This window comes from Dromiciops gliroides, chromosome 4, assembly GCF_019393635.1.
Source record: "Dromiciops gliroides isolate mDroGli1 chromosome 4, mDroGli1.pri, whole genome shotgun sequence".
Taxonomy (NCBI): domain Eukaryota; kingdom Metazoa; phylum Chordata; class Mammalia; order Microbiotheria; family Microbiotheriidae; genus Dromiciops; species Dromiciops gliroides.
In genome coordinates, this window is record NC_057864.1 from 164,743,033 (window position 1) to 164,770,964 (window position 27,932).

The following is a 27,932-nucleotide window of genomic DNA, read 5'->3' on the forward strand; positions in this document are numbered from 1 at the left end:
CAAGTTTCTGCTATGTGCCAGGTACTGTGTTATGTGCTATGGACACAAAGTGAAAAAAGAAACAGTTTCTGCTTTCAAAGAGCATATATTCTATTGGGAGACACCCACAAGAATCAGATAAAGACACAATTTATACAGAGTGAATTCAAAATAATTTCATGGAGTGGGAGAACATTAACAATTTGGGGGCATTGAAAATTGTTTCAGGTTAGGAGGTAGCATTTGAATTGATGAGCTGAACTTTTAAGGTAACCACGAATTCCTAGCAGCAGAAGGAAGGAGGTATTACATTATAGCATTTTATTACTTTTAAAAAGCATTTTCAAAAATATATTTATTTTTGCTAGGTAGGTGATTCTTGGTTGTAATCCCATTTCCTTTGCCCTTATTTTTCTTGGAAGCTTTAGATATAGGAGCCCTGACATCTTCTTCTGAGGGCGCCACTTGGTCTTCCTTGTTACTGAAGAAACTTTCTATGGTCCTCACCTTTTTCTGTCGGCTCATCTTGCCTTTCTTTTACTAGACTTTTAGCTCCTTAAAGTGGGGCACTGTTTCCAGGCTGCAGTAGCCCAAGCTTAAGAAGTCCCAGGTGGTATGATTTAAGGAGGATCAGGTTCTTCACTTGCCTGGCCTGTTCCCTGGTCCTTAGATGACCCTCAGACCAACTTGCTAATCAACCAGCTTTGTGTGTTATGGTTGTCTGCTACTCAACCCTGGTTCTCAGCAGGGGTGAAAAATCCAAGTTCTGCCTCAGCACCAGCATAGATCCCTGTAGTCTCCCCCTTGCCCAGGTCTTTACAACCAAGAATCACCTACGCAGCAAAACTCAGCATAATCTTTCAGCAGAAAAAAATGGGACTTTAGTGAAAAAGAAGACTTTCAGATATGTGTGATGAAAAGACCTGAACTGAATGGCAAATTTGACTTTCAAATAGAGAACCATAAAAAATTGGAGCTGGGGGACATATTTGGGGTCATACAGTGGGTGACTGCCTTGTGTCTGAGGCCAGGTTTTGACTGGGATGCCCCTGGGTCCAGGGGTGATGCTTTGTCCACTGTGTCACTTAGCTAGGAGATAACATCTTTAGGGTTAAATTGAGGGGTTAAGGGAATTCACTGGGGGAGGGGGAAGGGCAGAGGTGAAATCCTACATGAAAGAAACAGGAAAAGGCTTATGGAGTAGGAGAAGAGATGGGAGAGCAGCAGGGCAGTAAATGAATTTTACACTCACGAGAAAAGACTCAAGGACCTTAAACTCATCAGAGCTGCCTCAAGGAGGGAATAACAGACACACCCAACTGGGTGTAGTAATCTGTTTAATCTGGGCAGTAAATGAGCCTAACACTCACCAGAATTGGCTCAAAGACCTCAATCTCATTAGAGTTGGCTCAAGGAGGGAATAATGTATACACTCAATTGAGTGGAATAATCTCTATAACCCTGCAGGAAAATAGGAGGGGAAAGGGATAAAGAAAGAGGGGCAAAAGAAGGAAGGGCAGAGTGGGGGAGGGGACAGACAGAAGCAAATCCCTTTTGAAGAGTGATAGGATGAAAGAAGATGGATAATAGAATAAATATATTCTAGGATGGAAGGGAAACAGTTAGCAATAGTAATCATGAAAAAGAGAAAAGGGGGAAAAATTGTACAAAAAATATTTATAGCAACTCTTGGTGGAGGCTAAGAATTGAGAATCAAGGGAATGTCCATCAATTGAGGAATGATGGAACAATCTGTATTAAATGATTGTAGTGGAATGGTCTTGTGCTACAGGAAATAACAAACAGGATGATCCCCGAAAAACCTGGAAAGAGTAATGAACCAATGTTATGCCCCCTGCTCATTATTTCTTATAGCACAATAGTATTCCATAACAATCATATACCATAACTTGTTTAGCTATATTTAGATTTCTTCTGAGTTTCTAGTTCTTTGCCACCACAAAAAGAGCTGCTATAAATATTTTTGTACATATAAATCCTTTTTTTTTCTTGGATCTCTTTGGGATATAGACCTAGTAGTGATATTGCTGGGTCAATGTATGTACAGTTTTATAGCCATTTGGGCATAGTTCAAGATTCTTCTCCAGGATGGTTGGATCGATTTTCAACTCTACCAACAGTGCATTAATGCCCCTGCTTTTCCATTTTCTTTCCAGTATTTGCCATTTTCCTTTTCCATCATGTTAGCCAATTTGAAAGGTATGAGATGATATGCCTCAGAGTTGTTTTAATTTGTATTTGTATTTGTATTTCTCTGATTAATAGCGATTTAGAGGGGCAGCTAGGTGGTGCAGTGGATAAAGCACCAGACCTAGATTCAGGAGGACTTGAGTTCAAATCTGACCTCAGACACTTGATACTTACTAGTTGTATGACCCTTGGCAAGTAACTTACCCCTCATTGCCCCACCCCCAAAAAAGAAAAAACAAACAAAACAACCCAGAAAAAAATAGTATTTTAGAGCATTTTAAAATATATGTATGGATAGCTTTGATTTCTTCTGAAAACTTCTTGTTGCTATCCTTTAACCATTATGGATCCCATTTTAAGCGCAGAAGCAGGAGAGGGAAAGTTATGTAAGAAGAGCAAACAGCAAGTAGGCCAGTGTGGCTGGAATGTAGAATGAGTGAGTCAGATCGGACAGGTCTGACCAGAAAAGGAGGGGAGCCAGTTATAGTTGCAATGAGGGAAAACATATGGATAGCCTGAGTATTCTTATTTGTACTTGTATTCATAAAATCTGAAAGAATTGGAGGAAATCACACAGCATATTTGGTATATCTTATAAAGCAGGGCTTCTTAAACTCTTTCCATTTGTAATCCTTTTCTCCTGAGAATTTTTTTACATGACCCCGGGTATATGGGTATATAAAATAGATATACAAATCAAACGTTTATTACCAAATTTTTTTGCAATCCCCACATTAAGTTACATGACCCATCGTTTAAGAAGCTTGCTTCTTTTTTTTAATTACTTAATTAATTAATTTTTTTCTGTTACATGTAAAGATAGTTCTCAACTTTTGTTTATACAAACTTTCCAATTTCAGATTTTTCTCCCTCCCTCCCCCCTCCCCTAGACAGCAGGTAATCTGATATAGGTTATATATATATATATATATACACACATAATAACATTAATCCTATTTCTGCATTAGTCATGTTAGAAGAGAAAAATCAGAGCAATGATGAAAAACCTCAAAATAGAAAAAACAACAGCACCAAAAATAAAAGAAATAGTATGGTTCATTCAGCATCTATACTCCACAGTTCTTTTTTTTTTTTTTCTTGGATTTGGAGATCCTCTTCTATCTTGAGTTTCCTGGAACCCTTCTGTACCGTTGCATTGGTGAGAAGAATATAGTCCATCACAGTAGATCAACACTCAATGTTGATGATACTGTGTACAATGTTCTTCTGGTTCTGCTCATCTTACTCATCATCAGCCCATGCAAGACCCTCCAGGTTTCTCTGAACTCCTCCTGAGAAGCTTGCTTCTAAAGAACACCTACAGAAGGACATAGAAAAAGAGACTTGTCTGGAACAAGAAAACAAATGGAGAGGTCACTGAGCATGGGGTCAGGCCAAGAGCACACTGTACATGGAGCACTCTAGTGCCCATGGAGAGGCTGTGAAGTAGGTCTCAGACCATATTGGGGCATTTTTACACCCATACCAGGGCACCACAAAGGTGCTATTTGGAAGCTTTGATGCCCACTGTCCAATTCTGAGTCACAGATCCAAGACAGGCTGAGAAGGGCTCCCTATACTCTTTGGTAGAAAGACCCTTTGTCACCTCACACCTATCAGAATGGTAAGTATAACAAAACCGGAAAATATTGGATGTTGGATAGGATGTGGGAAAGCTGGCACGCTAATCCACTATTGGTGGAGTTGTGAAAAGATCCAGTCATTCTGGAGAGAAATTTGGAATTATGCCCACAGGGCTATAGAACTGGGCATACCTTTTGATCCAGCAATACCAATGCTAGGTTTATAACCCAAAGACATCCCCCCAAAAGAGGAAAAGACCTATTTGTACAAAAATATTTGTGTCAGTTCTTTTGTAGTGGCTAAGAATTGGAAATCAAAGGAATGCCCATCAATTGAGGAATGGCTAAATAAGTTATGGTATATGAGTGTGATGGAATATTATTGTGCTATAAGAAATGACAAGCAGGATGACTTCAGAAAGGCCTGGAAAGACATGTATTAAATGATGTATTGTGAAATGAGCAGAACCAAGAGAACATTGTACACAGAGATAGCAATATTGTTTGAAGAACTGTAAATGACTTGGCTATTCACAACAGTACAATGATCCAGGACAATTCCAATGGACTATTGATGAAACATACTATCCACCTCCCAAGAAAGAACTGATATTGATAGAACAGACTGAAGCATGCTATTTTTCAGTTTATTTAATTTTTAAAAAATCAAATTTTCTTATACAAAATGAAAAATATGATAATTCTTTTACATGATCATACATACATGTATAACTTATATCTCATTGTTTGCCACCTCAGGAAGGGGGGAGGGAAAGAGGGATAAAAATTGGAACCCAAAACTATAAATAAAAATGTTTATTATTAAAAAAAAAAGACAGACCCTTTGTGGTATGCCAAGAAAGGAGGAAGTTGAGAAATAAGCAGTAGTGGTGTGGTATAGGTCCTAGGAAGAGAGCTGAGTCTCAGGTCCAGTTTTTTGCCCAGCCTGCAGAAGATTAACCAGAGTAGGAATCCTAGTCTGAAGGAGAGCCTATAATTTTATGGCCCTGAACCAACAGAGCTTTCCAGCTGGCTAACAGAACTGTTCTGTTGTTGTTCAGACCCAAAGTCAGGTCAGGAACTTGTAGAGTTCAAAACAGTGAGGCACCGATCTAACTTTGCTTTGGATCAGGGTACTTTAGGCACACCGAAAATTTGTATAGGTTCCCAGTATCTTGGAATAACGCAATACTTAATACTCCAAGGAAGTAGGACCAGCCTAGACCTTCCTTCCAGAAGTGGGACAAAGCCCAGCGCTAACATCAAGGTTCAAGTAAAGAAGAAGGGTAGAAGAATAAGCTAGCAAAATAGATTCCCACCATGAAGAACTGTTATGGTGTCATGGAAGTTCAGAACACAAATGTAGAAGAAACATCTACAAAACATCTACAAGCAAAGTCTCAGAGACAAACACAACTTGAGCTGCAACTCAGCTATTCCTGGAAGAGATGAAATAAGGGTTTAAAAAAGTTTTTAAAAGTTATAAATAAAATGAGAGCATTTGAGCAAAAAATTGGAAAAGAAATGACAGCTATGGAAGAATCAGAAAGGGAATTAATAGCTCTTTTAACAACATAGGTACTAAATCTTCCCCAAGCAAGAAACTCCCAGAAAATTTGAATAGATCAAATAGAAGCAAATAAGACAATAAGAAATATTAAAATAAAGTAAAAATTAAAAAAAAACAAACCCCAAAACAAAATGGTGTAAGCTATCTCATGGCAAAACAATCACCACTAACCTGGAAAACAGAATACAGAGAAAAAATTTAAGTCTTTGGACTACCTGAAAGTCATGATGATAGGCTTTCAGGAGATAAAAAAAAAGAGCTTAGACATCATGGAGCCTTAAGGCAGAGTAGAAGAAAAATTCATTAGTCACCTCTTGAATAAGCAAATTTTTTTTTCCAGGGCAATGAGGGCTAAGTGACTTGCCCAGGGTCACACAGCTAGTGTTAAGTGTCTGAGGCTGGACTTGAACTCAGGTCCTCCCGAATCCAGGGCCGGTGATTAATCTACTGCACCACCTAGTTGCCCTTTATTAGTCACCTCTTGAAAGAAACCTTACAATGAAAATTTATAGTCAAATATATAGGGCTCCCCCTGCCCCCAACAAAAGTCAGAGTTTCCAGATCAAATTTAAAGATAGTGCTAGTGACTGGGGCAGCTAGGTGGCGCAGTGGATAGAGCACCAGCCCTGGATTCAGGAGTACCTGAGTTCAAATCCAGCCTCAGACACTTGACACTTACTAGCTTTGTGACCTTTGGCAAGTCATTAACCCAAATTGCCTCACCAAAAAAAAAAAGATAGTGCAAGTAACCACAAAGAATTCAAGTACCCAGGCCCCACTGTCAGGATCACACACAATTTAGCAGCTACCACTATCAAGGAACAGAAAACTTCAACATGATATTCTTGACTTGTCCTGCAAAACAGGGTATAATGCTACAGGGGGTAAAATGGATCATTAATGAAATAGAGGACTTTAAAGTATTTCTGATGAAAAGACTAGAACTCCATAGAAACTTTAAAGAGAAACATTAAAAGGTAAAAACTAATGAATATATAGTGGTCTAAAGGATAAAATGCTTATTTTCAAATATGTGGAGATGATACATGTGTTCCCTCTGAAACCTGTCATCATCAGAGAACATAGAGGGAGTCATGGAGACAAGGCCTGAGAGTGGTTGTTTCTGTTAGATCTTGATAATTTTAAGAGGAATGTAAAGAGAAGAAGAATAGACGTGGGAAAAGGGAAAAGGAGAAGAGAAAGGAAGGTAAAGGAAAATTATCTTACATTATCAGGGTTTGCAAGTAGACATCTATGCTAATGAGGAGAGGGAGGGAAGAGTAGCTGACATTTCAACTTCATTCTTATCTGAACTGGTCTAAGGAGGGAAAATATATGGGTATGTAAAGCATACATATATACACACATGCATATGTGTGTGTGTGTGTGTGTGTGTGTGTGTGTATGGCACACAGAGTTGGGTACAGAAATATATTTCACTCAACAGAGAAATAAAAGGGGAAGGGGAAAAAGGGCTGATAGGGACTTGAAGAAAGGGTAGGTTAAGGGAGTCCTAGCAATCTAAGGATGGACAAAAACAATCTAAGGATGGCAAAGAATAGGAGTCTGGGAAAGAATTGCCCATAAATTGGGAAAAGGCTGAACAAGTTTCGTTATACAAATACAGTATTGTAGTGTTGTGTTATAAGAAATCATGTAGATGATTTCAGAGAACCTGGGAAGACTTATGAACTGAGGCAGAGTGAATAGAACTGGAACAGTTTTTACAATGACAACAAGTAAGATAAAGACAAACAATTTTGAAATAGGAACTCTTACCAGTGCAATGACACCACAGTTCCAGGGGACTAATGATGAAATATGCTAACCGCCTCTTAACAGAGAGGTGAAGAACTCAAGGATGCAGAATTAGACATTTTTTCCTACACAACCAATATGGAAATTTATTTTGCTTGCTATACATTTTTATGACAGATTTTGTTTAATTTTTTGTTTTCAATTGGGTGATAAGGATTTTTGCTGATTTAAAAAATATATAATTAGAAAATTATAGTATATTCATATTAAATTTCTGTGGTGATTTTTACCCAAGTTGTTCCTGGATAATAGAAATTTCTTTTATGTTGTCCAAAACCTTTTCTTGATCAAGGTCACACAAAATTAGATCACCTCCAGAAAATTTCCTATATGGAGAAAACTGCTCCAAATTCCTGTGTTGTTTTTTCAAATGGCTATTTTTATAGGGCTGGCTACCTAAATCTGTGGGTGATGAAGTTGGAGAGTGAAACAGCTAGTTTTATTCTATTTATTTATCAATTCATTTATTTATTTATTTGTTTGTTTACTCTTTTTTTTTTGAGGCAATTGGGGTTAAGTGACTTGCCCAGGGTCACACAGCTAGTAAGTGTTAAGTGTCTGAGGCCATATTTGAACTCAGGTCCTCCTGAATCCAGAGCCAGTGCTTTATCCACTGTGCCACCTAGCTGCCCCAAAAATTCTATTTCCATTTCATTTATCTATTCTTATTTTTGTTGTTGTTTTTTTGGTGAGGCAATTGGGGTTAAGTGACTTGTCCAGGGTCACACAGCTAATAATTGTCAAGTGTCTGATGCCGGATTTGCACTCAGGTCCTCCTGAATCCAGGGCCGGTGCTCTATACACTGTGCCACCTAGCTGCCCCATCTAGTTTTATTTTAGTGCTTGCTATACAGGAAGCTCCCTGGAATTTGACTGTTAAGAGGACTGTTGCAACGAATATAGTATTAGTTTAAAAAGTTCTTATTGGTACTTTTGGTTATTAAATGTTGTAGAATACAATTTTAATATAAATATTTTTATTTCTCATCTAGGCTTACAGTGGTTCACCTCTCACAGAAGAAAAGGAGAAAATAGTATGGGTCAGATTTGAAAATGCAGATTTAAATGGTATGATTTTATTCTTATGCATGCTGTTGAAATATTTATTCAAGGTTGAGCTGATTCCATGAGAACTCTTTCCTTGGCTCTAGACTATTATATTTTAAGCTGGTCAGTTTTAAACCAGAAAGTGAAATCTTAGACCACAGATTACTTTCAGAGCTCCAATAAATATTCTTTCATAAAAAGTATATTGAAGTCAAATTTTGGTGAAGGATTTATAATTCCAAAATAGTCTGCAAAGATAAAAATTTGATCTTTTTTCCTTAGATTTTTATAATTTGATGCACTGAAACAACAACAAAAAGTCTCTCTTCCAAATAACATAAAAGATGTGGACCTGCATTCTTTATGAAGCTCTTCATGTGAGGTTTGGCCTATGAAGGCTGCATAGTTCAGTGGAATCAATATTGGGTTTGGACTCGAGAGAGACCTGTCTCAGTTCAAATATTGCCTCAGACACTAGTTATTTGACCATAGGCATATCACTTAATATTTCTGAGCCTCGACATTGCCATCTGTAAAATGAGAATAATTAATACTCTCAGGGCTCTTGTGAGGATTAGATGAAATAATAGGTAAAGCTCTTTGACAGCCTTAAAGCTTGATACAAATACCTTATGATGGTAGTTGAATACTTGCTTCAGTTTTTACTGCCAGCTGTAGTTAATTTTCTCAATGGTAACATCTCTTATTTAGCTAGTTGTTTTGTTTTTTTACCACCATTTGATAGAGGCATCCCTACAACAGTCCCATGAGTGACTAGCTCATGTATTTATTGTATTTATATGTAAGTATTTATTGTTAACTCTATTTTGTAGATAATAAAACACTCAGGGAAGCTGATTAGAGGTAGAACTGAGCTTCAAGCCCAGATGTGAGTCTCAGTCCAGGGTTTCATCACATCTTGTTGGCTCTGTAGCCCATAAAAATTGTATTTCTAAATCTCTTATTATATAGGCATAGAGATTTCTTCTATCTTTGAATAGAATAAGGATTCCTCTGTGTATTTGAAGTAGATAAGATTCTTGGACACTGTGTATCTTCTATCTTCTGAGTTTTTTTCTGCCAAATTTTCCTTGTATAATTGATAGTTTCTTTGAAAAATTTTTATATCTTCCCTTCATGAAAGGCAGGCTGGCAAAATGAAAATAATGCACTAAACTTAGAGAGATCTGGATTTGAATCCTAGCTCTGACACATTTATTTTAAATTAGGCAGAACACATAACCTGCCCAAACTGCAATTTCCACTTCTTATAATAGGAATAATAGCACCTACCCTCAATACATCACAGTTGTGGGTAAAGCACTTTTTAAACCATAAAGTATTATGTAAATTTAAGATTGATGCTGCATTTTATTATGTTCCATTGCTAATATTTTTAACCTCTTAATCATTATTAATAAGTTCATCTTTTCCCTTCTGGATTTTCTCCCAAATTTGCTCTTCTTTATTCATTTTTTCATTATGGTCCTTTATCTATTTATGATTAATTTTTTTTATCTTGTTGATTCCAGTGTAAATGACTGGAATACGAGGTAGGAAAGCCCCTTGTATAGTGAGTTTTTAAGATTATCTGACTTTTTCTTCTTAATTTCCACTTTATTAGCTAGGTAAATTCGTAATTAAAAAAATTTTTTTTAAGTTTTATTATAATAAACCAATATAAACCCTTATAATAACTATCAATTATAGCAAGTCATCAAATAAATACACAAAACAAGGAGTAAATTCTTGTGTAACACCCTTAGCATTTAGCAAGGATAAGCCAATAAATAATAAATTTTAAAAAAAGAAAAAACTTTTGTCCCCTTCTACGTTTGTCTCGAGTTTTGCTGCCTGGGCCTTTCTTTTCAGTACATTTGTTAGTCAGGATGTATATACTTCTGCTTCTGCTGATTTTGCTTCGTATAATTTATTTTTAAAAATATTATCTGCAGTTATTTCATTTTATTTATTTTTTTAGCTGAAAAGAATTTTATTTTCCAAAATATATGTCAAAACAAATTTTGACATAAATTTTTTAAAACTTTGTGTTCCAACTTCTCTTCCTCTCTCCCTTCCCACCCCCGCCCACCAGAACTCAAGCAATTCAAAATAAGTTATACATGAGTAGTCATGGAAAACATTCCCATATTAGCTAGGTTGTGAGATAAAACAGTTAAAAAACAAAACTTCAGATTAAGGAATTGTCAAAAAAGAATTTTTTTAAATGTGTACCATCAGTTCTTTCTCTGTAGATGGATTGCAATTTTCATAAAGTCCTTCAGGGTTATATTGGATCATTGCCTTGCTGAAAATAACCACATGCTTCCCAGCATACCATCTTACACTATTGCTGTTATTTTGTATACAGTACATTTCACTCTGCTTCAGTTCATATAGGTCTTTCAAGGTTTTTCTGATAGTATCCTGTTCATCATAACCTGTATATAGTACCTTAAACTTGACAAAGAATTTTCTTCTTAATAGCTTAGCAAAGTAGGTACCATATGTTTTGTCATTATAATCAATCATCATAACTATTTCCCTCCATCCTTCCCATGATATTTACTCTATTTTCTTTCTTCTTTTAACCTATTCCTCCTCAAAAGTGTTTTACTTCTGACTATCCCCTCCCCAACTCTGTACTCCCTTTTTTCACCCTTCCCTCCTTATCCTCTTTCCCCCCCTACTTTTCCTGTAGGGTTAAATAGATTACTCCTCCCAATTGGGTGTGAATGTTTTTCCTTCCTTGAGCCCACTCTGATGAGATTAAGGTCTTTGAGCTAATTCTGTGTTCTAAATTTTTCTTCTTCCCTCCCTCCTCAACCCTCCCTATGAAATCAAACAACTCAATATGTCATACTTGTGCAATAATGCAGAACGTCTTCACCTTCCTCAAAAGTGTTTTGCTTTTTACTGCTGTCTCCCCCAATATGCTCTTCCATCTTTCTCCTCTCCCCCGCACTTTATCTCCCTCCCCTCCCTCAGTGCAAAAATATATTACTATACCTACTTGAGTATGTATGTTAGTCCCTCTTTGAGCCAGTTGCCAATTCTGATGATATTAAGGTTCACTCACTCCCCCAGTCCTTCCCCCTCTTCCCCTTCCCTCCATAAGTTTTTTTCTTGTTTCCTTCATGTGAACTACCTCTCCCGAGACCATCTCTCCCCTTCCCCCTCCTCCAGTCTATTCTTCCTACACCTCAACCCTATTTTAAAGATGTCATCTTGGGTTAGTTAGGTGGCACAGTGGTGCTTTGTATAATTTCATTTAGGTCTTTCTATATTCATATTTATGGCACCATGATATTCTATTTCATTAATAGGCTGTAATTTATTTATCCATTCTCCAGTTGTTGGGCATAGTTTTTTTTCCTGATATTTTGCTGTCGCATATAAAACATCTATTAATATTTCTGTACAGATAAGTCCAGTTACCTTTTTGTGATTTTTTTTTTCAGATAATATTGAACATTTGAAGTGAAAAAGTTATGGTTAATTTCTCTTTTTACATATAGTTCAAACTTTTTGCACAGCCAACAATCCCAGTGATATTGCATTAGAATTCATATTTTCCCACTGCCCTAACCTATTGAATTTTATAATAATTTATATAGATTCCTTTTTGAAATACAATCCTATTTTCATAGGATATTAGTTTACTAAGAGTGGCATAAGAACTACTGGTAGACCTTGAGGGTCTTCTGAGTAAGGTACAGGCCGAGTTTATTTTATAAGTACATATTCTGGTAGTAGCAGTACTGCTGCTACTTACATTGCTGCCGGGGCACAGGGCTTGTCTTGACCACAGGAGAGAAGGATTCCCTTTTGTTAAATCACATGGTTCAGATCCTGACCCTGATAGGAATGCTTTGATCCTCTAGTCATAGTCTTTTTCTCCAGTCGTAGGTCTAAGAGGAAAAGGAGTTCACTATTGCCGAAGCATGACGTTGAGACCTCTAGCCCTTGCTTTCAAATTATGAATCACAGCTCCATGTTCATCAGGGTTTGGTGTGGCTGCAAGTGTTCTAATCCCTGCCTTCACCAGCATTTTACAGATCTAGTGGGATATGTGGAAAGCCTTTCCACTGAACCTCAAGGTTTTTCAACCAAGCCTTTGCTTTGAAGTCCTGAATCATAGCACCATGCTTATTAGGGATATTGGTGCAGCTCCCTGGAAGACTGATATAGTGGTTCACGAGCTAAGGTTAGGAGGTGTAGTGGTCCCTACTGATGTAGGAGGTGAAAAAAGGGTTAACAGAAAAACCTAAAAAAACCCAAAACAAAACAAAAATAGAAAAACCTAAGATCCAAGCCTTAATTCAGATATTAGCTCTAAAAGGGAGTCAGACCCCAGTTAATGGATAACTTACAAGTCAGGATGCTAGGTTCTTGTACCCACATAAATCAGTGCCCATAACGGGAACAGAGGGAGCTAGGCCATGGAGACCTGAAGACTATAACAATGATAAAATGGCAGCATGTAGAAATTCAGACTAGAAATAAAAGAAAAATAAGTACGTTTTGAAACTAGCCATGGGAAACAGAAAGAGATGTGCAGAAAAGGCCCAGATTCACCTTATGATGTGTAAACCCCCAAAACACACCTCCACTGAAAAAGGTACCACCTTGGGGGTTGGCTTAGGACCCCTAGGAACTCCAAATTAGGGTAAGCCCTCCCCTGTTACCTCCCCAAGGTGGAGAATATTATAATGAGACTGATAAATCAATTTATCTATACTATAAATATAACTGTCTTTTCTTTCACAATTCAAGAGATACCTTTCCACTTTTCTGGTTCTCTCCCTGTGGTCACTCACAGTATTGCAATAAAACTTGGGAAACTGAGTCACTGAGTCTTGTAATTCTTTTTCAACAATCAATTTGACCCTAAATTCCATTCCACGTCACTACCACTAGGGCCAGTGGTTCAGTGGCTTGACTTTTGCCCATTCCAGGCTGGATAGCAAGATAGTCCATCTCTGACTGTGCAGGTACAATTTCATAGTGTTCATGTGATCAGTGGATCAAGGACTAAAGGGAAGAACCAATGGCACCTGCTTGACCTTTTGTTCTTCTGGCTGGTTCACTTGGATTTAGGTGTGAAGGGTTGACTCCAAGAGACTTTATTAGCAGCCCATTGATACTCATTGGCACTGGCAGTTGGTGGGCAGGCAAGCAACAGTGAAACCCAATTGGAGATAAAGGAGAGGAAGAAGGGCAGAGCCCCAAGGAGTTCTGTTCAGGGGTTTAAATTATCACTTAGGGAGAGGAAGGGAGATCTCTGGGCCTTAGCTGAGGGAAGACAATTAAGTAGTCCAAGGACTGTCAGGTATTGCCCTGTTGCCTGGAAGTTTCAGTGTCGTTCGTATAGGGTTTTTTGGGACTTCCTTCCTTTGGATGAGAGTGAAGCATTCCTCTTCAACCCACTGCAAGGAGGAAGGCTTTTACTCTATGACCTTGACCTTGAAGTGAGGATATTGTGTTTCCTCCTGAACATCTGAACCACTCTAGGCCTTATCTCCAGATGCAGGGTGCTGAAGATCCACCCATTGTCCCAGCTTTCTGGCCACCTTGGCTTTATGCCTGGGATGGTTGCATATACACTTTCGGGGAGGCAAAGGCAAGGGTTTTTAGTAAGGCAGTTAGGAACGTTCCAAAGAAAATTAAAATTGTATCACAAGCCAAAGTTATGTTAGGTCCCAATCAAAATGGGAAAACATTTAAAAGAGACATTAGAAAATTACTTCATTTAAGGATCATCACATAGAAACATATTTTCACTACAGATGTTTATTTTAAATGTATGGGTTTTAATTTTCTAATTTTGTCATCTGGAAATAATATTTTAAAAGTATCAAAATTAGTTTTTTGAAAAATGTAGTCATGACAAAAGATCCTTCCTTCCTCTGTTTATGACTTGGGCCAGTTCATCCCTTTATAGGTAGCCTGGTGATTGGCTTTAGCTCTACTGCTGCTCAAAACCGACAGATTCAATTGACTCATGAGCCTTAGCGTTCCCCAGTAGCAGGGAATATAAGCATGTGCCACCACGCCTGGTTTTTCAAGGTTTTTGGAGTTTCATCTCTCTCTCTCTCTTTCTCCTTCTCTGTTTCCCCTCATGGCAGAAATATGGTCTACAAAATGTTCTCTTTATGGAAAAGGTTTGTGATTGAAAAGTTCCAAGGATTATTTCTTAAGGTTATTTTAGCATTGTGCTATAATATATTAAAAATGACAATGAATAAGAAATCCCATGTTGTTTTTAAATGGAAAAGGAAGCTCTTGATTTGCACATTTGGCTATATTTCAACCCTCATTAATACTGTTTATTCAATTTTGTTAGGCAGGAATAGGCCTGAAATGATCATGAATTCTAGTTTGGGGAAGGGAGGCTCTTTCATTATCTTTTATGCCCATGTTTATTTGGCATAAGGACATTCATTGTGGTTGGTAAAAGTTATCAGTATCATTATAAAGTCAGTAAACTCTAAGTATTGAATTTTATTAGCATCAAAATTATTCTCCTTACTACATTTAATTAGTTTTTGGAGGATGGCTATTGCTAGACTTTTAGTCACAGAATCTCACAATCTCAAGAGTCCTATCTAATTCAAACTCTGCTTAAACAAGAATCCTGCTTACACCTGACAAGAGGCCACTTTTGCTTGAAGACCTCTTATTTGGGGCAGGGAGAAGGGAAAGATGGTATGACTCTAACTATATTCAAGGTAGCCAGTTTTGAATCTTTCTAATCTTTTGAATCATTCTAAGCATCAGGACATTTCCCTTCATACCAAGCTTAGTTCTGCCTCCTTTTAACTTTTCCCATTTGTTTCTAGTTCTGCTTTCCTGAGCAAAGCAGATTAAATTTTTTCTCTCTTCCCCAGTACAGCACATCAAGTAATCAAAGATAGCTATTATTTTCCCACTAAGTTTTCTCTTCTCTAAATTATTTTTTAATGTATTTATTATTTTTTAAAATTTAGAATTTTCTCCAAGTTATATGTAAAAAAAGAAAAAAATTTTTCACATTGATTATTTAAAATCTTTGTGTTCTAAATTTTCTTCCTCCCTCCCTCCTCAACCCTACAAACTCTAAATTAAACAAGCTCCACCAGCTAAGGCTGATCTTCAGCTGATCCTCATGTGGCATGTTCTCATGGTTCCTCCCTCTCCTGGTAGCCTTCCTTTGAGTGCTCTTCTCTTTGTTAAGGAACTTCCTAAAACATGGTTCCCAGAATTGAATGCAATGCTCCAGATTTGTTTTTGTTTTGTTTTTTTTTCACTTCTTGGGTAGATTTTATTTAAATTGCAGCGTAGGTGCATATTCAAGCCATCAATAGCTAGGAAAATAGAGTATATTGTGTGCTTTTTGCTTTGTTTTTGGGTGAGGCAGTTGGGGTTAAGTGACTTGCCCAGGGTCACACAGCTAGTAAGTATCAAGTGTCTGAGATCGGATTTGAACTCAAATCCTCCTGAATCCAGGGCCAATGCTCTATCCACCGAGCCACCTAGCTGCCCATATTGTGTGTTTTTAAAAATTATTGTGGCTACTAATATGTTTTTAAAATTAATTGCTATTGCTATTACATCAATTTTGGCAGTAAGCATTTATTATTAATTGATATTATTTATATATTTTTAAGTTTTTTTTTAGTGAGGCAATTGGGGTTAAGTGACTTGCCCAGGGTCACACAGCTAGTAAGTGTTAAGTGTCTGAGGCCGGATTTGAACTCAGGAACTCCTGACTCCAGGGCCGGTGCTCTATCCACTGTGCCACCTAGCTGCCCATTTTTTTTTTCTTTTTCTTTCTTTTTTTTTTTCTAGTGCTCTTATACCAAGAGTACATGGACCCCTTGCGAGGGGTCTACTGATAGTTTTCAGGGGGAGGGTCCATAAATGTGAATGAGAAAAAAAGACATTTTAATTTTCACTAACCACTAACTGAAATCTAAAATTTCCATCAATTATGAATTTTAAAAAAATATATACAACAAGGTTAAGAACTATTATATTACAGCATGTTGTTTGCCCTTTAAAAACTGGAAAGAACATTTTGGTGGGAGAAACCCCAGAAGGTTCTTTACATTACTGCATGTAATCTTGAGTCTGCTCTGGACACTATCAAAGAGTTATTCAACATTCTATATGTTTGGCCTCTGTCACAGCCTTAAAAGGTACTGTGCTAAGGTTATTCAGCAAAAATATAAAAAGCAAAAAAACCCTCAAAACACCAAACCCTTATTTGAGAATGTGGCTTGGTCATCTCTCTACCACAATATTTCATCATTCCTCTTGGGGTTATTTGATAACAATATAAAAGCCCTCTCTCATTAGTATGCTAGTCTTCATGTGCCCAAGATGGTGCTACTAATTCACCCTCAAGTAGGACCTTGGATTTATCCTTCTCTATAGATAATCTTTTCCTGGGTAAATTCCCCAACTCTGATGAACTCATTTACTACTTCTCTAACTCCCAAATTTTATGTCTATATGTCATCTAATTCAGCATTGAAGCCCAAGGAGAGGAAAACCCAACAGTAGCTATGCTAGGGACTCATCCAGAAGTGATGACATATTTGGAAGTAAACTTTGTGGGACCAATGCTATGTAGATTTCATTAAGTCTGAACTTACTCTCCTAAAGGATTAAAGTGGAATAGGGGAGAGTGTATTGTTCATGAGTTGGAATAGAAAGTGTGTACTTTGGTTGTGGCTATATCTTTGAAGTAAATATCCCTTGGTGTTAATTTGTTAATCATGGATGGTTAACAATGGTAAATGGAAACTCATGGAAGTGGGGGGCTTAAACTGATATCATTAGAGAAAGATCCCCCCAACTCCATAGGGATATCTCTAAAATCCTGAAGGGTAGATACAGATAGCTTTGCTCTGGAAGAATGAGGCCACCTATACAGGCATACTAATTAATGCTTATTGAATTGGACAATATCCCCCACCTCTGAGCCTCCTAAGCCTCAAGGCACCCCTAACTGCTAAGCAGCTAGATGGATTGTCCAGCTCTTACAAGAAGGTTATTAGGAGATAGGGTCTATGAGTTGGGGGAGGGTACAGTATACAGGAACTCTGGTTAGCAACTCTGGCACTGGATGTGGGGGACAACAGTAGAGAGGAAAGGAGTATAAAGTTGCAGGCATCAAGACACAAATGACCATTGATTCCCTATTGAGTGTAACAGGTTGCCTTGACTCAGGGTGCATTATGATAATTTGCATCTATTGGGAGAGGCATTGTGTATATGGAAAACACAAGCTCAGTTTCAGAAGACCAGTGTTCAAGTTTCAGATCTGCCAAAGATCAGTTGATCCACGTTGGGTAAATCACTTTACCTTAGAACCTCAGTTTCCTCATCAGAAAGATGGGACTAATATGAATTGTACTACATACTTTAGAAGTTTTCTGAAAATCAAAGTCATCATGCATATGAAAAGGAACTATAAACACAAAACATTTTGCAAATGTGGTGTATTAGGATTCTTAGTTCACGAGCCCTTTTTGGTGGGGCTGGGGTTTCTTTCCTCTAACAGCAACTTATTTCACCAGCAATTTCAGACCCAGGCCAGGCCTTCTGGTTTTTTTTTCTGCAAGCAGGGGTCCTAAGACCACAATATGCAGCTCTCTACACATTCTGGAAGCCCAATAAGCATTTGTTGACTATCAGCATGCTTTTAAACCACCAAGAAGTCCAGTTTCTAAGTGCAGTAACTATCAGGAAGCCTGATACTTCCTCTCTCAGGCATCTGCCTACCCTACAATATCCTAAGGCTATATAAGAAGACAGACATATTCCCTCCCACTATCCCTTAAATAGAACATCCTTGAAAGACATTACCAGTGGCAATCTCTATTTTTCCCGCTACTATGTCAAATAAAGAAGTGGGTCGGTCTGAATCTAGCAGGATTGAGAGAAATGAGAGAAATTTATTTCATCTTCCTTAAGTACAATGTAACAAGAGCTATACTTTTGTTGCTTTTTTCTGAGAATCCATACAAAAGGGGGTAAGAGCCTTCTGTTTGAATCAGAATATACCTGAAGGAGGTTGCTTTTTTCCCTCTCTTTGGTAGATCATGGGTGAGACTCTGGATTGGCTCATTCTATCTTTCTGATGAAAATGAAGTAATGTGATTCATTTCACCCAATGCAGTATGATATTTCACACTCAGTATTTTATCTTGAGTATTGTCTAGGACAATGAACATAACATAAAGAGGAGGGAGTTAACAGGATCCTGTTTCTTATAAAGGATGGCTGTTTTTAGCCTATGTTTGAATTGAGGCTATCAACTCTTATTTTACTTCCTGCTCAGTCACCAGAATTTGGCAGCCCATGAACTTTGGCTTAACTCAAAGCCTTCTCTTCACTTTTATGGATAAGAACTTGAACCACGACTGCTTTTGCCCACTTCAGACCCTGTTAATTGTTCATTGAGTTCAGTTCATTTCACTTCTCATAGGAGGCCAATCTTGATCCCTCTAGGAGTTAGTGCCCCCCAAATTATTTTTTATTTACTCACATGTGTGTGTATATATATATATATATATATATATATATATATATATTTCCCTCTGAAAGCTCCCTGAAAGCAAGGCATGTATCATTTTTTTCCTTTATACCCTGACATCTACCTATAACAATGGTTGGCATATAGTTTAATAAATGCATAGGGTAGAATGGATAGGGGAGAAATGGAGTTTAAAAGAGAAGACAAAGGTACTGACTCTGGTGGGTAGGGAGGGAGAAGCTGGAATATTTAAGACATCCTCCATTCTAATTTGCCCTGAGACTGAAAAAGTTAAAGTTATTGAACTTCTTGAAGAAAGTCCTAATGTTCTCTTTACCACCAACTAAATGACTAAATGTCTTACTCTTTCTGCCTGCCTACAAAACAAGCAACAATATGAACAACATGATGGGTATCTGTTTACCACTGGGGTCAACCTCTTTAACAAACTGCATTTCTTTAATGCACATAAAGAACATTTGTAATTTGGAGAATCTAAAATACTGTAAGATATTGTTTATTTCTAGTCTATTGAGTTTCAGAATTATATAGATTGCTTAATTCCTATTGAATTGAGAAGGTGATCTTAAAAGCTGTTTAATAACATAAGTAAGTTTAATATAATGTGAAATTTAGAAGTACCTCCTATAAATGAAGTGTTAAGCTCAAACCAGGCAAAAAATTGCCATTCAATTATCACAAGAGCACTTTTATAGGAGCAAAGGATAGATTGGTTTATTAATGCATTTCCTTTGGGACTATTAAAGAGCAAGCAATAATAATAATAACAGTTCTCAAAGACTTTCAGTGGAGCAGCAGTTCAGCACATTTTACAAAAACTGTCTCATTAATCTTCACATTCTTGCAAGGTAAGAGAGACAGATATTATTTATCCTGAGTTATACATGTAAGAACTGAAACACATAGAGAGGCTAAGTGACACTCAAAGTTACACAGTAAGGTAGTAACAAATAAGGACCAAAAAATGAGCAAAAAACCAAAACAAAACCAAAAACCCAACCAACCCCAGGTCTTTTGATACCATACTCAGTGTCGCTGTCCTCTCTCATTGGTAGTTCTTTGGTATATAATGAAACAGGTGAGTTTCAAAGGAAGGGTGTACTACCGAAATGGGGGGAAGGACTGTTTCTTCAAAATAAGATTTTAAATTTGAAGAAGTGCTATTATAAATACACACACAAAATTTTGCTTTGTGAACATGAGCTGTACCTAAGACAGCTTCTCCCAAGATCATGTGTATATAAAACTGGAAAGAAGATAAAAAGAAAATGGAAAAGATCTGTCAGCATCTCTAGCATGATTTTTTCTCATTATTGATGACAGGGTGATCACCACAGCTTGATTCTTCCTCTATATGAAGTAGTAGGAAAGACATTTGAGAAGAGAAGGTGAGAAAGAAGAGTTAGATCAGATCAAAAACATCCAGAAGCAATCTGTACTCAAGGAAAACAATGCTGAAAGCACTCAGGGGACAATTTTTAAAACATTTCAAAGAGACAAGGATATCAAATAATTGAAAAAATTTATAGATGGTATTATTAGCAAGGGAATATCAGCAACTATTAAACCATATACCCACTTTTTCATCTCAATTAAATCAAGGATTTCTAATTTGGTGTTTAATTGGGGATTTCTAGTTTTTAATTGAATACCCAATTCATTGATCTGCTCTTTCTCCATTTTATTGATGTAAACATTTAGAGATATAAGATTTCCTCTGCTTACTACTTTTACTTCATCCCATAAGTTCTGACATGTCTTATTGTTATAATCATCTTTAATAAAATTATTTATTATTTCTATGACTTCTTTAACTCCTCATTCTTTAAGATTAGGTTATTCAGTTTCCATTTAATTTTAATCTCTGTTTCCATAGCCTTTTATGAAATGTAATTTTTATTGTATCATGATCTGAAAAGCATACATTTAATATTTCTGCCTTTCTGCATTTAACTATAAAGTTTTTATGCCCTAGTATATGGTCAGTTTTTGTAAAGGTGCCATGTACTATTGAGAAAAGGATATATTCCTTTCCATTCTCATTCAGTTCTCTCCATATGGCTATCATATCTAGCTTATCTAAAATTTGATTCATCTCCTTGACTTATTTATATCTTGGTTAGATTTATCAAGTTCTGAGAGGAGAAGGTTGAAATCCCCCACTATTATAGCTTTGCTATCTACTTCCACCTGTAATTCATTTACCTTTTCTTTTAAAATTTAGATGCTATAGCAGTTGGTGCATATATATTCAGTATTGATATTTCATTATTTATGGTAACTTTTAATATAATCTGCAAGATCCCAGGTGCTGCCCTAGCCCCTTCTCTTGTTGTGGTTCAGTTTGGACATTGGTGTCAGTCCACACGGGACACTGGATACTACTGTGCCTCAGGCAAGGGTCCCTTCAGGCTATCCTGACCAGCAGCTACTCTGCTTGGTCTCCTCCTTCAGATCTAGGCTCCTTGAATATTTGGTTTCCACTTATGCTGGTTAATCTTTACTCAGAGCTTCTATAGGATTTTGACTATCTATCTTTATATACAAGTCTAACCTGGATAGAGGAGTTTATAATTTTTCTTTTTGTTTTTCTCCATCATTGTTCCTTCTGGTACACTTTTAGAGCTTTATTGGGATGTTTATGGGGGATCTAGGCCCCTCTAAGGTCCAAAATGCTATCATTTTCCCACAGTCTTCCCTCCATATGCATTAGAAAGGCTGTGCAGATATTAGTCAATCAGTAAATATGCATTAAATTTTTTTTTGCAGGGAAATGAGGGTTAAGTGACTTGCCCAAGGTCACACAGCTAGTAATGGTCAAGTGTTTGAGGCCAGATTTGAACTCAGGTCCTCCTGAATCCAGGGCTTGTGCTTTATTCACTGTGCCACCTAGCAGCCCAAACATGCATTGCCAGCTAAGTAACAGACATTCTGTTAAATGTTAAGGATGTAAACAAAGGCAAAAAATAAAACAAAACAAAAAACCAGTCATTACTCTCAAAGTATTTCCAGTTTAATTTCCAGGCAATATCCAAAATGCAAACAAACAACATAGAAAAGATAAATTGAGGATAATCACAGAAGGAAGGAATTAAGTTTAAGAAGAACTAGGGAGGGGCAGCTAGGTGGTGCAGTGGATAAAGCACCAGCCATGGAGTCAGGAGGACCTGAGTTCAAATCCCAGCTCAGACACTTAACACTTACTAGCTGTGTGACCCTGGGCAAGTCACTTAATCCCAATTGCCTCACTAAAAAAAAAAAAGAAGAAGAACAACTAGAGAAGGCTTCTTACAGAAGGCAGGACTTTAGCCAAGACTCAGAGTGGGCCACAGAAGCCAGAAGGTGAGGCTGAAGATAGAGAAACTTCCAGGGATGGGGAACATTCAGTAAAAATGTTTGGAGACAATAGATGTGTGAGTGTGCAAAGAACATTAAGGAGGTCAGCATCACTGAGTATTCAGAAAGGAATAAGGTATAAGAAGACAAAAGACAGGAAAGGGCCTGGTTATGAAAGTCTTTCAAAACCCGACAGGATTTTATGTTTGGCCCTGGAGAGAATAGGGAACCACTAGAGTTTACTGATTAGGGTGATGCCATAGTCAATGGACAATAAGCTAGGCCGATAATTGAAAAAGGAAGAGAATGAACTGAATTGTATTAGGGAAACTGCCAAATTATGTCATGCTTTCAATTATCCCAGGCTGTTCTTTGACACAAAAGCCTATCTTTTGAGTATCAATATTTTCCAATGATGCTATATGGCCATCAATCATGGAATACCACAATCTACAAAGACTCATGATTTTATGTGATACAAAGGGCAATACAGAAATTCATGGAGGGTGCAAGTAGGCTGCCACACATTATTCACAATGACTCTCTTGCAAGAAGTGGTGAGAGGCTACTTAGGGCAGGCCAAAGAGATGGATGTAAAGTCAAAAGACTTGTGGTCAAATCTTAGCTCTGCAGTTTAAAATCTTTTTGATTTGGGGCAAGTTAATCATCTACCCTCTCTGGGTGAGAGTTCCTTCACTTTTTTTTGGTGAGGCAATTGGGGTTAAGTGACTTGCCCAGGGTCACACAGCTAGTAAGTGTCAAGTGTCTGAGCGGGGATTTGAACTCAGGTCCTCCTGAATCCAGGGCTGGTGCTCTATCCACTGCGCCACCTAGCTGCCCCCTAGATCTATAATCTTAAAGATCACCCAGGAAACATGGTTGGAAAAGGTCAAACAATGAGACTGAGAGATAACTGCTGGACAGCTCAACTGCTAGCTCTTGGTTGATGCAACTCAAATGTAATCTGTTCATGATAATAATTCATGTTTACATAATACTACATGGTTTGGAAAATACTTTCATGTACATATATTATGTTGTTTTAGCTCTACAACATCTGTGTGAAGTAGACAGGCTATTATCACCCCTATTTTACATGAGGAAACTAAAATAATTGATGACTTGTTCAAAATACCATGATTGACAAGTGTCAGACCTAGAACTTGGACCCATTGTCATCTAACTTGGAATTCAGTTTTTTCTCCTCTTACATGATGCTTGCTCTTCAATACCATGACTGGTATTGAGATGCTTCCATTAGAAAGAGTTATTACTTTTAAATAACCTCTGTTTTCATGGAAATTTGTGTTTAACAAAGAGTCGTAAGGAAATTCTAGAACTACAATTTAAGATAGGCATTAATTTTGGCTCTTGATTACTTACCCATTTGCTACAAAAGTTAAAAAAATGAGCAAGGATTGTGGCTTAGTAGAAGACTGGATTTGGAATAAAAAAAGTCTAGGTTTGGATTATGGAAGTGCCGGATGCTAGCTATGTGATCTTGGGCAAATCGCTTTAATTTATCTGGGTCACAGCTTCCTAATCCATATGCAAGGGCAGCTATGTAATGAACTCCATGCTTTTGGGGGGTGGGAGTGGGGGTAGGGGACAATCATGTGTTCTAGAAGGCTGTGCATGAATTTGTAATGTGAAAAATTTCTGAAGTATGAGGTTTTGAAAATTGTTGGGAAAGAAGTTTCCTGAAGCATGAGATGCAGAAGATGAGAGAGGCAGAGACAAAGGAAGGGAAGAGAGAGGGAGAAGAGGGAGGGAGAGACACATAGAGAGAGACAGAGACAGAGACAGGGAGACAGAGAGTGAGTCATTTTCCTCATCTGTAAAATGAACTAGATGACCATTAAGTTCCCTTCTGGCTCTGAGACTATGAACCTTTGAACAGACAAGGAGGAACAAGGTAGCTAGACATGTCAGAACTGATGTTGGCAGCAGGAATGACAGCATCACTCTTCACAGTGCTTCCTAGTTGCCCTTTCAGGAAGGATTCATCTGGATGTTATAACAAAAAGGATCCTGCTGGTGCCTGTGCCAAAAAGCCAGTGCTCGCAAGATTTTTTGCTGCAGTGAGATGGGTCAGGAAGTCTCAACTGAGAGACTCCTGAACTGAAACATCTTGCATCATTGGAATGTATTGTCTTCATTCTGCTCTTGCTATATTAGGATAGGGTAAGTAGATGGGATTAATTGGAGAACTGTATTTTAAAATGTAAAAGGATAGTGTTAGATTAAAGAATCCTTTCCAGTTTGAGGATTCTGTGAAATTCTTGAGACTTGTTAGGCTGAATGCTTATTAGTAGCAGCTTAAAACCAACCTTTCAAAACCAACCTGACCAACTTCTGTTCTGCACCTTTTATTTTAATTAAAGTACACATAGTTTTTATTTGTCCTTGTTTTGACCTCAATTAGCATTTAGTGGAAGGGGTGGGGTTGAGAAAAAAAAAAGGCCAGCACTTTAGAAAAGGAAATGTTTCTTTTCTAGACATGCAAAAGGACTGGTAGGCATATGTAAGAGACTTATTTCTAGCCCCAAAGCCTGGCAATCCGGATTGGTCTCTTTTCTTGATTTCTTTCCTCCAAATGCTAAGAAAATCAGGAGCTTTGATCTTGTCTGGTCCTAGAGAATTTTAGACATTGCCTAAATATGCAAATTTATGCAAGAGCAAAATGTTATTTTAGTCCTTCTTGGCAGAATTACTTTCATTAACTGATCTCCCTATAAAAAACAAGCATCTCCTGCTGAGTTGCCTCCACAACTCCAAAAAATGGAGAACTAGTTATTAAGGCTACTAGGAATAATGGCAACGTTAAAGCTAATTGTTTTCTTTGTAAACATTAATGAGTTTTAAGAAAATAAAGGACCTGCCTTCCAAAAAGTATGTTTATGCAATCATAAGGATAGGGGAAGATTATTGAGTTATTTTTGTAGTTGTTATTGGATGCATAAGTTTATTTTCTATGGTGGATGATTCAATAGAAAACAACAAGTATAGGACATAATAGGATGAGGAGTATGTCTAAAATAGCAACCTCTTTAGTTTCTTTAGTCAACCCAACTCTTTGGGAGTATTTGTACTTTTACTTTCCTCCTCTTCTCTACTTTCTCCACCTGTGCCTGTGCTCAGCTACAGTATGACCCTTCTGATGGGCACTGCTCTCCCATACCATCTGATTCAACACGCCTGGGCTAAACAACAAAGATGCAAATATTACCTATAGAAAGTCATGGAAAGACTTGCATGAACAGATGTATGATGAACAAAATCAGAACAATTTATACTCAACATCAATATTGTAAAAATGAGCAATTCTCAGAGATTGAAGCACTCAGTTCACCCGAGTGATCATCATAGAGGGCTGATGAAAGGGGATTCCCACTTGGTGACAGATGACAGGCTAAACTGCAGCAATAGAAATGCATTTTTGGATGTGATCAGCGTGGGAACTTACTTTGCTTGATTTGCTTCTGTGATACAGGGGTTCTATGTTTCTTTCAATCTTGTTTTTCAGTGGGTATGGGGAGGTGAGGAAAAAAAATGAATGCTTGATAACTGAAAAAGTTATATGAAAAATCAAATGAGGTAAAATTAAAGGGCTTTATAAACTTAAAGTGTCTTAAATATAAATTATTTTTAAAAAACAAGTCGGGGTCAATATGGACACTCAACTCTCATGACTAAGAGAAATTAAATAGTGTCACACAAGAAAAATGCTGTTATCTCAGAAAAAAATAGACCAGGAGGGAGCCTGGGTAAGGAAAGAATTGCAGAAAAGGGCCTCAAGGCCAGTATGAGTAGATTACAGAAGGGGGCCTCAAGGCCAGTAGCTTAGTTAGTTTAGTGTGTCAAAGGTTAAGGCTAGTTTGTACTGCTCTTGCTTAATTAGTTTATACATATTAACTGCCTGCCAATTCCCCAAAGGTGGAGATTGCCGCCATTTTCAAACATTTGATGTATGTAACAGAGGGGGAACATGTTAAGGGAAAATATAGAGAGACATTCTTGGAAGAATGTGAGGACCAAGAAGTTCTCAGCCAATGAGGAGAAGAGGGGAGGGACTTTGTGTTAGATTTAGGAATAAAAAGAGAGTTTTGCTGCAGTAAAGCATGTACCACTCTTTTATAGTGTATGCCATTCTTGCAAGAATATAATAAAGCCATCATATATTCACCAAAAGGAAAAGTCCCAAATTTTATTTCTCACAATGCTATGGATTTGGATTTATCAATTGGTTACAGTAAATGAGCTTGCTAGAGATGACAGAGGAGAGAGCACAGCAGTGACACCTGTGTCTCTGTGGGAGAAGGTGTTAAGGACTAAAATTCTAGCTAGTCTGTCTAAAATATCTAATGAGTGGTCGCCAATAAATTATAAGCTTTAGCAAGAGTAAGACTTTTAAGCATTTATTAAGGAGAATAAGAATTTGGTAAAGAGAGAAGAAAAGGCCTAGATTCCTATCTATTAAAGGGAGAGCACATTTCTAGCTCCACTCTCCACCGGAGTCCAAAAGAAAGAGCCCCCATCAGAGGGCCAGGCTCCCCCCTTCTTCCTCCCACAAGCAAACGTCACTTCCTGACGCCAAAGAAAAGACTCCTGGTTTTGCCCTCAAAGACCTTCACTTCATTTCTATAGTAAGTCTCCAGCAGGTGGCGTCATTCCAATCGTTACAAAGGGAATAGGAAGAATCATATGAAACCAGGCCAAGGTGGGCCTAGGGCACAAATCCTGGTCCTTTTTGTGAAGAAGAGTTACTTTTAATTTGCCTGAAGCCTTGAAATTTCCACTGGGCAAGGCAACATGATGCCAGTGCTTCGTCTCCTCCATGATGGCCAGGAGTTCTCTGAAATGGGATCCTACAGAGGGAGTAGTGAGTAAACCAGGTTGAAATCTGCACAGACAAAGCATTGCTGTCTACTGCTACATATAATGGGAGTAAATCAAGGGAGCCCCCTTCCCATCTGCTGTTCTGGAGCTTGCAGTGGTCACTCATGAAGATTTCATAGGGATGGGCCTGTACCCTGATCCCTTGGATGATTCCCTCATATGACAATGGTTGGTCATCTGGGAGATGTGCTGAAGATGACTCACAACTGAGCAGAAAGATCCATTGGTATTATAGACTTAAAATAACAAAAACTTCCACTCTAGCTTTCTTCACCCCCCCTTACTCTGGAACATCTAACCACCCATCCCTCTGTAAGCCTCACCCTCTTCTCCCATTGATGAGATCCTCCTGGAGTTTCCATTTTGTGCTGGGACCTAGGTCAGCTTTCACTCTAATCCTGGCTTCTAGACTTAAAAAACCATGTCTTGCTGCTGGGTACTGTGGAAATTTATTTTGATTTGGGGACCCTACCTTTAGGCTGAGATTAGAAAGCCATAGGCCCTCAGGGTCTCTCCCCCTCCTCCTCAGCTTCAGCTGAGCAAAAAAGCCCTGTGGGCTATACAAGACACCAGGTCAGACAGCTGGGGTGGGGGGAAAAGCCCCAGCTCCCTCCGACCTGAGCGGAGCTATCCAAAGATCCTGGATAGCTTGTGCTGAAGCACGTGAAAGCTAGGGAGTGCACACCCCCCCCCCCCAGCCGCAGCCCTGGCTGGCAGATTAGCTTGGTCTGTGGGGGCGCAGGAAGCCCCGAGATTTGAGTGGAGAGAAGAAAAGGTATATATAGACCTGGGAGTTAGATAGAGAAAGGAAGGAGGAGCAAGAAAGGAGATGGACTAGATAAAGAAGGACAGACTAGAGGACGGGCTGAGGATGGACTAGATAGACAAGACTCAGGGGTTAGGACGACAAGAAGAGGTCAAGAGGCGGCTGAGGAGATGGCAA

General features: G+C 38.0%; 1 protein-coding gene across 1 annotated transcript in view; it reads left to right on the forward strand.

The window, feature by feature from the left end:
• Positions 1-27,932, forward strand: part of BCAS3 (BCAS3 microtubule associated cell migration factor) — a 789,343-nt gene that overhangs the window by 11,475 nt on the left and 749,936 nt on the right. Inside the window, exon 4 of the mRNA XM_044003231.1 lies at positions 8,154-8,229. Within this exon, the coding sequence (XP_043859166.1) occupies positions 8,154-8,229 (76 nt within the window). The remainder of the gene's footprint in view (positions 1-8,153; positions 8,230-27,932) is intronic.